The sequence below is a fragment of the Epinephelus moara genome, chromosome 11, assembly GCF_006386435.1.
Source record: "Epinephelus moara isolate mb chromosome 11, YSFRI_EMoa_1.0, whole genome shotgun sequence".
Classification (NCBI taxonomy): domain Eukaryota; kingdom Metazoa; phylum Chordata; class Actinopteri; order Perciformes; family Serranidae; genus Epinephelus; species Epinephelus moara.
This window is the reverse complement of record NC_065516.1, coordinates 16,138,470-16,151,662: the sequence shown is the minus strand read 5'-3', so window position 1 is coordinate 16,151,662 and position 13,193 is coordinate 16,138,470. Positions and strand designations below refer to the sequence as shown.

Sequence of the window (13,193 nt, the reverse complement as noted above, 5' to 3'; positions counted from 1 at the left end):
GATTTTTCCAGATTAACTACTTCAGGAGAAATCTGTGAACTCTAAAGATCTACACAGACACGAGTGGTCATGCATGGACACGTAGTCAGTGGAAACATCAAGTTCACCAAACCAGATCCCTGTGACCCTGTTACCTTCAGTACTGGCCCCTGCGTTGCCGCCGCAGCATCAAGGAAACAGAAAAGCTGTTAGTGCAGTAGCACCCACCCATCCACACAGCCCCCAACCCACCACAGCCCACCCATCACTGCAGGTCAGTCAGGTATGAGCAGTTAGCCATTACCCAGCATGAGTAATGTTAATGATGTGTAATTATTTATACAGAATGACCAATGAATGCGTAATGATAATGTTAAAGCTGCATTACTTTAACACTGAATCAAGTGACAACATGACTTGTGAAATCTGTCAGTTGTTCACTATTACTGTTATTTTCATTGTTACACAAATGTTTAACTTTTTAGCCTCTTTTAGCCCATTGTTTTGGCTTGCAGCAGCAGAGGGCAGATGTTTTTAGCAAATAGTCTCTAATAAAGCAGCTTAATTGTGCATGCGCAGCGCCAAACAGCAGATAGACAAAGGTAGCAACTAGCTGGCGGAGAAAATTAAACATTTTGTAGCTAGAGACCCAGATATTTTTCTAAAGAGTTGGTGGAGACCAAAACAGAGCTGTGAGGAAAGCAAATTCATAACTTAGGCTCTGTCTACAGGTACACACTTATTTTCTAAAAAGATGTTTTCCTCTATGTTTTGGCCTCTTGTCAACACGCAAATGAGGTTTTAGTAAAACAGAGATTTTTGAAAACCCTCTCTAAGATGCAGATTTTTCAAATTTTACTTTGTATCCATGTGGACGTGTAAAACGGAGGGTTGTAAGGAAACTATAACATCATCTCCTAAGTTCACGGGTTCCCATTATAGCTTTGTGAAATGCGCATGCTCCAGATACAGTAATAGCAATGGCAGGCTACCAGCTAACGTTTTGTCAGCACTGCTTGGACTAATGACTGCTTTACACTTAAACTTAGTATTGCTGCACCACTTCCCAAACAAATAGAGGCATCTACTGCAGCCAGTTGCTAAAAAAGTCCGCCAGAAACGAGGGGAAAAATAACAAATATCTGTATACATGTAGACAGGGCCTTAGATTCATCAGGTGGCTATATTGACCTACATAACTTCAAATGAATGCTAATGTTGCTTAGCGTCTGCTGGATATGTAAATAAGCAGCTGTTTGCAAACACATAACTTAATTAGCTGTAAAATGTGTCATGGCTGTGTCTTTCAGCTTGTTTTTCTGCCCCCTGGTGGCCATAAATAAACGAATGCAGCTTTAATTCCACAATTCAGCAAACGGTAAGAAATAAAAACAAATGCACATTCACACTTACGTCTGGGTCTTGGCAGGAACTCATCAACTTCCCCTTTGAACCCTTTGGAGAACAGTAGCACATACACAGTGTTATACTTACAAAATGTCAAAATCATGAGAGAAATCACGCACAACTTTACATGTGCCATGTTTTACACACATATAAGACAGTGGTATTTAGAACTTAAATTACATTTAGGTAGCAAGAAAACCTTTAAAGCTACATTTGAAACTGCACACTGATGTTCAGTGATTCAGAATAATAATCTGAACTTGAGAAACAGTTTTAAGAGCTTGTTCTTGTAGGGAGCATCATGGGGTGTGATGGTTTTAAGACTTGGTGAAACCTACTCTTAACAACGACGGAGGCAAATGCAGACAGCTCTCCCTGGGAGTTCATGGCAGAGGCGCGATACTGCGCCGTGTCATCAAAATCACATCTGAAAGAGGAGAGCATCAGATGATCAACGTCCATGATACGCACATTCTCTCTCTTAAGGATTCATGTGTACAGTGCCCTTCCCCCACCTCAACCTCAGCCCTCTCAACCATGTAAATAATACCAACTATGTGGGGCCTGACTGTAAAGCGTTCCATAACTCCTGGCCAGGAATACTCTGGCAATAAATAGACACCAGTGGTGATGTCATGAGCACCAGGTGGTGTGGGTCTCTGTGCATGAAAGTATCTGTTGAATACAGCCGACATATTCTACTAAAATGTGATGCAGATAATCTCAAATGTTCCTTCTTGTGAGTTTTGGCTGCGTGTTGAAATGGTTATATGGTCTTAGCTATGTTTAGACATGCTCTTTGTTATCTGTATCAGCCTGGGAAATACTGTGGCTCTCCTCCGGCTCACAGTCCAACAGTGTCAGCCTGTTTGGGGAAGTTAGGCAGGGACAAAGGCGTATATCAACATAGCCATGCCACACATAAAGACTGACGCCTTGGTTCTTTCCACTGAGCACAATCATGACTGGAATACTACAGTAAGGTGCATTATGAGTAGAAAAAAATCTTTGACTGGTTATATTTTAAACATTTCAAATTAATGACTTAATTCACTAATTCCAGTGTGGATGTTGTTCAATTGGAAAATTCATTGAAAGACACAATTAATTGAAAAATACATTTTCAAATTGTGTTCTTGAGGTGTATGTGTAAAAATCTTTTAGTATTTTTATATTAAAATCTCTTTCTTTTCTTTTCATGGAAACAAAGAATGTTTTCAATTCCTGTGTTTGAACTCGGGGTCAGTAACATAAATGTTACCTATCTGACCCTGGCCATCATAACTAAGGGCCCGACACACCAAATGCAGAATTCATGTGCTAGTTGGCCATTGGCTGATGTCTTTGCGGTGTGTTCAAGTACAACTTTTTGGCCGAGACACAAGCAAAGCGAGGTGAAGCAGCAGTCGGCCTTTGTAGCCACTAGTTCATTGATGTGGGTTTGGTGTGTCTGGGCCTTAAGGCTGCGTTCAGACTGCAGGCAAATCCGATTTGTTTCTCAAATCAGATGTTTAATATAGACTGTCCCCACTGTTATTTCAATAGATCAGATTAGATTTGTGTGTCACAAACCTATCTGCATGGCTTGCTGTAGTAATGGCATAGGCGTCGGTAACTATGAAGCTAGTGACGCAGCTTTCTAGCATAGAAGCATGAGAAATGAAGGTCCATCATTTCACCCTCCAAACAATCGCTCCTTCAAGTCAAGGTGCAAAACTCCTGCATGTTTGTGCATGGACTGTTGTTCGACATGTTGTCCTCCACAGCACTTTGCTAATAGCAGTACGGATTTTGCTCAGCACTTCCTTCACTCTGAACTGGCAGTCTGAACAAGGCCTTGGTGGCTAGCTACACTAGGTGCTAAAGATGGCAGACAGCCATAGATGTATAAAGAGAACTGGATATAGCATTAGAGGCGTGGCCCCATCTATTCCTATGAAAGTTGCGTAAAAAAACTTTGACTTATGGGTATAAAATGACTTGGAAGTCTCATTTTCAACACAAGAAGTCTATACAGGCTAAGTTGTATGCAGATTCCAGGATCTTCTGCAAATGTTTCTTCTGGATTTTATAAAATGCAGCATGTTATGGATACTAAAGTTGGTTCAGTGGATGTTTCAGAGGAATTTATTTTAAGAACTGTGGATAGGAGAGGCTACACCTACCTGTTGATCTCCAGTGAGTGCACGTTGTATCTGCTCTCAAGTTTATACTTGCCAGCATTGGCATGTGGGTCAATTGGCACATTGTTTTTGTACCTTGTTGTAGGAGGCAGAAAACACGACAGAAGACAGACCAGAGGAAACAGAAAGAACTTGAAAAGGATGAAACAGAATAATTAAGCCATGGAAACTAGAAAGAGTGTAAATGAATGCATGAATGAATGTTGAGGGGACAGAAAGGACAGATTTGAGGTTATGTTTAAGGTGATGTATGCCCGTGACCTACCAGACGACCCGAGGGTCAGGCCAGCCGCTGACAGTGCAGTGCAGGCGCACACACTGCTTCTCCCACACGGTGTGGGAGCGTGGTTTAATCACAAACTCTGGAGAGTGCATCAGGCTGTCTTCGTTCATGCGCTTAAAGTGTTCCGCGTGTTCATGGATCTACAAACAGAACAGTCCTACAGCATTAAATCACTCAGGACGATTGTACCTTTGCCAACCATCAACTTAAAACATAATTTCACCAGAAAATCAAAATGCATAGCTGAAGCACAATCAAAGCTTTTACATTCACAAATTGAGCAAGATCCCAACATATTGTTTTTACACATGCAAGATGTTTACTATTTTAAATGTGACACGTGTCACATTTTTTAAAAAAGTGTCATGAGTGTGATGTATGTTGTTCATTATGTCCTATGAATAGCTAGGAGTGTTGAGGCCCTGTCTACTTGTGCATCCAGTAACTCAGCACTTATATGACAACCACTGGGACACTGCTTCCCTGTGTCTCAAGAAACCCGATCTCCTGGGGAATTTGTCACCCAGTAGCGAGGCTCTCTGGCAGAGTGGAGACAGATAAAAACAGTGAGGGGGTCACTGTAGCTTTTATGATGCTCAGTGAATGGCCGGGTACTACTTCACATAATCACCAGAGGACATTAATAACTTCCTTGTGTAAGGAGGTGTAGTCACAGCCACTTAACCACAGGCACTTGGTGTTCCTAAGCAGTACTGGAATTAATTCTCCGTAATGCAACAATGCAGTTAACACGTGTTATGTCACTTAATATTAACTTAAAATTATGTTGGGTTTTTTTCAATGTGATGTCACAAATAACAAAAGGCAGTCTGTGATGTCATGAAACTGGTCTACTGTCACAGGTGATTGTGTAACTTGTGTCCAGAATGAATCACTATTTATGTTGTAGGGTGCTATACATGGTCAGCCATTTTTTTCCCAGTGTCTGAATTGTGATTTAAATACTTTCGAGGGCACGATTGTTTCCTACAATGCACTGTAACATAAGGTAAATCTTTATGCTCACTTCAATATCAAAACTATACCCCAATGCATTGTAAATATCTGTCACCCCGCAACCAACAAATAGGCAGCAGTGATGGTCACACAGTACGCAGGGGTAAAACTCCAAGCTGAAGCAGAAGATTAATTAATATTAGATACAGCTCACTAAGAAATCATCTTGTAGGCACATGGATGTTAAATAGTTAGCGATTTAGCTGGCTTTTGCAGGATTGTTTGTTGTTTATTGTTGTTTGGAAGCCAATATAATCGTGTTTGCTAAGCTAATGTAGGCTAACGTCAGCTGCCACATATTGCCATTGTGACAATTGTGGGTTGGAGGAAAGTAAACACTTAAATTGCTCAAGCCCACTACTGTGGTAAGTGTGCGAATTCACATTTATATGAGTGGGTTACCACTAATTTGGAACCTCAACGGATTCATCTGTGTAGGGAAATCCAGAGTAGGGAATAGTGATTCATTGCAGACACAGTCTGCCAAAATTGCCTGCTTTTATGTCACAAGTACAAAAAACAACTTCTGATGTCATGAAATGAAGTGGTCAACTGATGTCACCCTTAACAAACGACAATCTACAATGTTGTCGCTGCCTTCAAATGGGTCGTTTTTTTATATGTTAACGAGAAGAGTCCATGCGCCACTGTTGTGGTATTTACTACCTGGGAAGTGGAAATTTTCTGGAAGCTCATGAGTTGTGATGTATTTACTGACGTTTTTAGAAATGGCAGAGGCCATGGAAGATCATTTTTGGTGGATGGTTAATTTACTGTATATATTGTAATTTCAGTTGTACAGAGTTTTTCTTTATAATTTTTTAAGGTGTCTGAGAAAAATGTTTTCCTCTGTCATTGTGTCTGGCACCGAGGAAGTGTGCCAGGCTCGGAGGCCAATTTTTGTTGTGGTCAGTGGACAGTGGAATTACAACTTGTGGGTCCATCACATGATGCCTTGGGCCAAAGAAACTTTTTTCCATAGACTTACATTGGGAAAGAGATGGCTGAAAATCAGTGGATACATTTTTTGACGACTGACTCATTTTACTGTCGGAATTTGATCCATTTGGAAAGTCCGGAAGAGCAGCACAATTAAATCATTTTATCCCAATTCAAGTTAGCGGAGTGCTAAACCTCAAGTAGCCTGCTCGTGTGGCGTCAGTTTTTAGTGAGCCCTACGGGTCCAGTGGTGTGGAAGCAGTGCCGATCATCCAGGCAATTTTTTGCACAGCAGTTGGACGTTTGTGGCTTCATGCACCACTGAGCAACTTTCATAGGAATGAACAGGGTCCCACCTCCAACACTGTATCCTGTTGTATTTATACATAAATGCATTATGCCTTTGCTTTTCCTGCATTACGTTACTGCTCGCTAACTCGCCAAATTGTTAACCTTTGACCCTAGACACCAACAGACATCCATGTTGCTGTTTCCTAGCAGCAATGTTCTTGTGATTATGACTTCCCACGTTGTAATCACAAGCTCACGAGTTCCATTTGAAAGCAGCATATGAAACAGAGTCATCTAAAATGATGTCACAAGAAGGAGAAACTAATCTGAGATGTCATGGTGGAAAACTGTCCACAGTGATCTCATAGGTATGAAAAGCCAATCAGTGATGTCATGGAGGAGTGTCACAATTATGCCACTAGTGTTCTGTTATGTAAAAATGATAAAGATTTATTCATTTTGTAAAAGTCTATGGCTTCTTGTACGACCTCAAAACAGCTACATGTAGAATTCTCCCACTGACCCTTTTGTTCATAGAGATGCGGTTGGCAGATTCGCGCATGGCCTCCCTCCTGGTGATCTGCTCTGACCTCTCCATCTCCAGGCCGCTGGTGAACAAATCTCTGCGGGCCATGTATGCAGCAGTGTCCCTCACCCTTGGTTGCTCTGTATTCGAAAGTCCTGTCGCAAAATCTTCACTAGTAGTTCGCAGAGCAGAGCCAGGGATGGATGTGGGGAGTAAGGCATACCATTAAAACCGAAATAACTTATGTTGCAAATCATTGTTGGAGTTCCAGTTTTACACAGTGAAGAGTTTATTACCTGCCCCTGAAGATAGGTACTACATAGCCGATGATTTGGTTCTCTTTATCCACAGCCAAGTAAGTTGGCTTGGCTCTCTTGGGTACAGGGCTCAGTCTGCTCGCCTCCAGCCCAGAATGTGAAGACACTTTAAGTCTGGGACATATAGAAGACCATCAGCCTGGCATTCAGCCAGACAGACAGTGCAACTGATAACATGACATCAACATGTGGGGATAAAGTCAAGATCAGGGTAGATGAGTTGTAGATGAAGGTTCAGTGGGAAAGTAGTTTAGGTGGTTTAGTTTTGATTATTTTTCAACTCCACAACAATTCAATTTTCACAATCAATGAGGGGCATCTGATATAAAGGACAATATGAGCACCACTGATGTAAATGTTCAATCATTAAGGCCCAAACTACATTTTCAATACAATCTAACATGATGGTAACACATACCAAAGCCAAAAATCTGACAAAAACACCAGGCCCCCAGGAAGTGAGCCAAGTTTTGAAACCAATTTTTGTAGTGGCCAAATACACAAACAGACCGTTTCCCATAAACTTACAATGAAAGAGACATGTGGAAATCCTGCAAAATGACTTGTTTCACTATCAGCATTTGATCCACTTGGTGCAATCATAAGTCTGAAGAGCTGCACAATGAAACAGTTTTATCCCTATTCAAGCTAGCGCAAGGCTAATCCAGAAGTGAGCTGCTTAGCCAGCGGAAGTTAGCCCCTCGGCTGGTGAAAGTATCCAGGGCGCCTGCTCTATGTGCTCAATGATGCAGATGATCCGGGTAATTTTACACCTTACAAGTCGAACTTTGTGGCATCATGCACCACTGAGCAATTCAAATAGGAATGAACGGAGCCCTGCCTCCAATGCTGTATCTAATTCTCTGTAAACATCCATAGATTACAAGTGATAGCCCAAATAATCTTTCTAAAAAGATAACTGCACGTGTATACAGAATCTGTAGGCAATGGTACAAATTGTTGGTATCAAAAGCGTTCTGGTTCCCGTTACTAGTTTTAGCAGAACTGACAAATCACATTCAAGTGGGCCTTAGCTGCCTGCAGGTAAACAGTGGTAACGTGTGGAGAGCAGAAGATGCAGAACTCACTTGCTAAAATACAATCTCAGAAACCATCAGCTATCATCTGATGAAAATGTATGTTTCATGTTTTTCTAATTTATCTGTTTATAGAGATTAGCCAAAATGCTGTCTGGACCTGTCTCAAGTTGCTAATTGAAGTGTAAACAATGAGCGGTACATAGAAAATGAAGTCTTAGCCCCAGTATCCACACGCTACATCCAATCTGCTCTCACTGAAAAAACAGACATTATTACGATCCATATTTATGTTTATTGGAAGATGGCGCCTTCTAGTGGCCATAGGAATAATTATGGAAGCAAAGGAGGAAGTGAGATGATGTAGTATAAAAAGGGACAAAAAGTCGAGGATGTGTAGCTGCGGCTGGAGAAGCTATGTGACCCACCTAGTAGCTACATGACTCGCCCACCATACCTACACATCAGTCCATGATCAGCCTCCTTCACCCCTCGGCCTGGAAGTGGAAACACTAAAGAAAATGCTAAGTTAGCATTTAGCTAATTATGATGACTTAAAAGGGAAGCGATTGAGGTTAGGCTGAGGGTAATGGTAAAGGTTACATCTCGTTACTTACATTGTGAGTAACATCTTCATGACAAATTAATTATTATTATCATTGTCCACGACAATGTCATATTGTAGCAGGGATCAAATAACCAATGCATTAGAGGGTTTATCTTGTACCAGCGGTGGGCGCAGTTTGTAAGCGCGTGTTGTGTACGCAACAAATGGAATGTGCCTGCAGCTATACATGCCTCCAAAAAGTCAGTGTAATGTGTAATAAGGATCTAAGAAGTGCCTATAATGTGTGTGGTGTGATGGGTAGTGGTTGGGTCAAACAAGTACAGGACTTTCACCCAGGAGACCAGTGTTTGTGCCCTAAAGTCAAAAATGACTTCTTCTAATGACAATGTAGTGCAGTATGTAAGTATGTGTAGCACACTACAGTAGTAATGTAAGAGACATTACTTAGGTGACGTCTGTTACATCACATACATCATGTTATATTAAATGTACTAAACCAATTCATGATGTTTTGTTCAAGCGTTACCACAAAGTTTTATAGCGTAATAGCAACCATTTTATAATGTTTTAGATGTGTTCAAAACTATAACCATTATGTTATGTCATTTTGGGAACAGATATATGTAGTTTTGGAAGCCAGTGGAAATCAACCTATTGTGACATTAGGTATGAGAAAGGGTTGCTACACCCTAAAAATATTGGTCATTGCTACAAAAGCTTATTGTCGTCTGATGATAGCTGATGGGTTCTGACGCTGTAGTGCAAGCAACTCATTTAGCACTTTCGTATCCTTATACGTTATATAGAATCTACAGTCATACAATTATCTCTGTATGTGCTTTTTCAAGAGTAATTTAGGCAAAGGATGACAAGTGGAGTAATGGAAGAAAAATTATTTTGGATTTTAGGTCAGACAGTTTGTCTATGGCGACAGTATGTGCAGCACTCTGAGGGCTGGGGGTGGGAGCTCAGGGTATGAGATAACAAGAACCTGATAAGGAGGCGGGGGCAAGAAGGGTGACTGGGCAACTGCCCTAATTTTTCCTGTATCTATCTGGGTCACTGTCCCTTGAGCTCTGACCATTTACACTCTCGACTTTCCAGGATCAGGGCTATGACAACTCCCACTAACACGGATTATAACATGATGCTTCGGTTTCATCACTGAAATCCTGTCAAGGTTATTTCTTATCACAAATCTTATATTCATGTCAGCACAAATGCAGTATCTTATCCATAACTACATGATCACAACCACACGGACTGTTAAATCATCATCAGATCATAATCTCCTCATCCCAGATTCGGTGGCGATTTGGCTGCCTAACCATGAGCGTAAAGGCAAAGATCAGATGTTGTTAGTAAAACCTAAGCCCTCTGACCTGTTCGCACTCTCCAGGCCAGTGTATTTAAAGATCTGCCAGGCACTGTAAATTATATATATATATACCCATAAACTGGGTGTTTTGTTATTCCTAAAATAAGAAAGAAAAGCACCTTTCGAATAATAAAGAATCTACAACATCTTACAAAATCAGAGCTTCTTTATTACTGAATCATTTTTTCTAACACTCCTTTGACCCATTATTATTACTATTATTAGCTCTGGACCACTGACCAGTGCAGCCACATAAATCTAATCTAATAAAGAAACAACAACTAATGAACAACAAGTCTATTGTTGAGAATGAGAACTGTAGGTGCTGTCAGGCTTTAAAGATAGACTGACAACCCGTCACTTGTTACTTTCCCTCCAACATGGTATGCACAGGTCAAGATTCTATTTCAGTCTATACCATGTACCATAACTCAGCCATTACATAACAGTGCCTCTCCTTACAGCTTATCTAACAAAAGGTTTCGCTCTGAACAAAGCACAAACTACACAAAAACTCAAATAACATATTTCCACTGATCATTTTAGTTATTTAGGAATATGTGTATTACAGGTAGGAGTTTATCAGCATGCAGAAAAGCACTACATGCAAAGAGCTTCATGCAGGATTCAAAGCTGTTTTTAGCCAGTATAGGAGCAAAGATCCTCAGGTGTGTGTGAGGGTTGATCAAAGTGAACTCAGAGGAGGGAAGGATGGTTACTTTGGTGTCAATATGGCAGCAAAGCAGGAAAGATGATCCCCAAGCTGTGACAGGAAAATGATCCAACATGGGTGATGGAGATGAACTTGATCAGTTGGTTTGGATGATGATGTTAAGCGGTAGTCCAGTAGCCAGAATAAAATTTTGGCATTGTACATTTCTGCAAACCAGGGATATGTTACATTTGTACATTTCATACATCATATCAACGTTTCTAAAGTGACGTAGTTCAGATTACATTTATGTACATAAGCTGAGTTTCTCATCAGGAGGAGGAGGGGATGTCGGATTACGTGAGACCGAGGCTAGATGGCTGTAAAGCAGTAGATCACTGTTTCAACCACTGACACCTCCAGCCGTGTTTATGGCAAGCTGACAAAACTGGGTATTTTTTAATGAGACGTCAAGAGATTTTCAGCCCAGTTTGTGGCGACAAAACAAAGTATTTTGGGACATTCCAGTTGCATTCGTGGTGACAAAACCGGGTATTTTTAATGAGGACATTTCCAGCTGTGTTTATGGCAGGGTATTTTTTGACAACATGTCAGAACATCAGTGTTTGTGGTGACAAAACTATGTATTTTTATGGTACGTTGGGACATTTTCAGCCATGTTTGTGGCTACCAAACCAGGTATTATTTAAACGAAATGTCAGGACATTTCCGGCCCTGTGTGTGGCAGCAAAAATGGGTATTTTTAACGTAATGTTGAGACATTTCCAGCCTTGTTTGTGCAGACCATCCAAGTATTTTAAACCACACATTGGGACACTGCCAGCCATGATTGCGGCAACAAAAGCAGTCTTTTTTAACGAGACGTCAAGACATTTCCAGCCCAGTTTGTGGTGACAAATCAAAGTATTTTTAACATGTTGGGACATTTCCAGTCACGTTTGTGGTGATGAAACCGGATATTTTTAATGAGACGTTGGGACATTTCCAGCCTTGTTTGTGGCAACAAAACCAGGTATTTTTTTTTAAACGCGATGTCAGGACATTTCCGGCCCTGTGTGTGACTGCAAAACTGGGTATTTTTAACGACATGTTGGGACATTTCCAGCCTTGTTTGTGCAGACCAAACCAGGTATTTTATACCACACATTGGGACACTGCCAGCCACATTTGTGGCAACAAAACCGTTGTTTTTTTAACAAGACGCCAAGACATTCTGAGCCCTGTGGCGACAAAACTAGGTATTTTTAACAACAGGGTGGGACATTTCCAGTCACATTTGTGGTGACAAAATTGGGTATTTTTAATGGCGGGTTTGGACATTTTCGGCCATGTTTGTGGCAAAGAAACCAAGTGTTTCTTATCCAGACGCCAAGACATTTCTAGCCCAGTTTGTGGTAACAAAACAAGGTATTTTTAGCAACAGGTTTGGACATTTCCAGCCATGTTTGTGGTGACAAATCCAGGGAATTTAACAAGTACTTTTGGACCTAAACCTAAACACATGTAAATCACAGCATTGTTACAACATACAATTGAAAATTGAAATGTAAAGTTTCAACATATCTGCTACATATAAAACATACAAATCTGACAATATCTGTGGTTTGCATAAACATACAATGCCAGCATTTATTCTGGCCACTGGTTTTTAAGCTGAGCTTCCCTGTGACAAGGAAGCAGCTTGATGGAGGTATGATCCTCTTCCTCCTCCTTACCCCCTGCTCCCGCTGGTGGCGGAAGTGCTGCTGCTAGCAGTATATCTGCTGCTGGCCTGGTACTGGCTGAGTTTAGACTCTGTCTCCTTGCTTCTGTAGCCACGGTCATAGTGGCGATGGTGCTTCTGGTAGAACGGTATAGATCCAGACATACTGCAGGCCTCCCAGTACGAGCTCAGAGTTTCTGAGGTTCTTGCTGCCTATCTGTTTGTCTGTGTGGTCAGTTAGTGTTCAAGAGCAGGTGGATTGACTGTTATAATACACTGTAGGCACATAATGACTTTCAGTGAATTTAAAACATGACAGACTTTTGTTGCAATCAGTAATTGGCTGCATTAACACACTGGCCATGCTTTCATTTACTTCAACATGTTCTTTACTGAACATGGACAGTTAATCTAGCTCTCAAGGTGGAAAAAAATCAACTGTACTAAAACTATATAATATTTTGGTAAATTATGTAATCCCTGTGATGCTAAAAGAAGTAATATTCCAGTAGTTATATTCCAAAATTGCATTACATTTCCTTTTTCTTCAAATAAGAAAACAACAGAAAAAAGACTTTAAATCATCAAGAAACCTGCTAATTCAAACCTGCAACATCAGCTGGCAAGACACGATATTCATTACAGACTCTCAGGCACTTTCCCTGCATGCATAGACAGACATATGCAACAACCACCACCTGGCTTATCACATCTTATCCCTACACAACTGTTGACACTTACCCCGGACAAAAAGCCTCAGACTCCAAGCTTTAAAGGAAAAGATCCAACTGCAATTTAAAGCTCGATATCCCAGCCAACCTACAGGTAGGTGCGCACAGGGCTGCAGTTTCCACACAACAAAAATAATATTGGCCCTTGCCAGAGTGTCCAAG

General features: G+C 40.9%; 1 protein-coding gene across 9 annotated transcripts in view; it reads right to left on the bottom strand.

Moving 5' to 3' along the window:
* myom1b (myomesin 1b) overlaps nt 1-13,193 on the bottom strand; it is a 43,954-nt gene extending 30,761 nt beyond the window's left edge. For 4 of the 9 annotated variants that reach the window (XM_050056893.1, XM_050056897.1, XM_050056895.1 and 1 more), the window contains exons 1-9: nt 13,042-13,193; nt 12,314-12,525; nt 6,922-7,056; nt 6,623-6,797; nt 3,835-3,992; nt 3,552-3,644; nt 1,725-1,813; nt 1,393-1,434; nt 135-149 (exon numbers count right to left, since the gene is read on the bottom strand). In XM_050056893.1, the coding sequence (XP_049912850.1) occupies nt 135-149; nt 1,393-1,434; nt 1,725-1,813; nt 3,552-3,644; nt 3,835-3,992; nt 6,623-6,797; nt 6,922-7,056; nt 12,314-12,465 (859 nt within the window). In that variant the 5' untranslated portion in view covers nt 12,466-12,525; nt 13,042-13,193. The remainder of the gene's footprint in view (nt 1-134; nt 150-1,392; nt 1,435-1,724; nt 1,814-3,551; nt 3,645-3,834; nt 3,993-6,622; nt 6,798-6,921; nt 7,057-12,313; nt 12,526-13,041) is intronic. The other 5 variants (XM_050056894.1, XM_050056896.1, XM_050056900.1 and 2 more) reach the window with 3 other exon arrangements.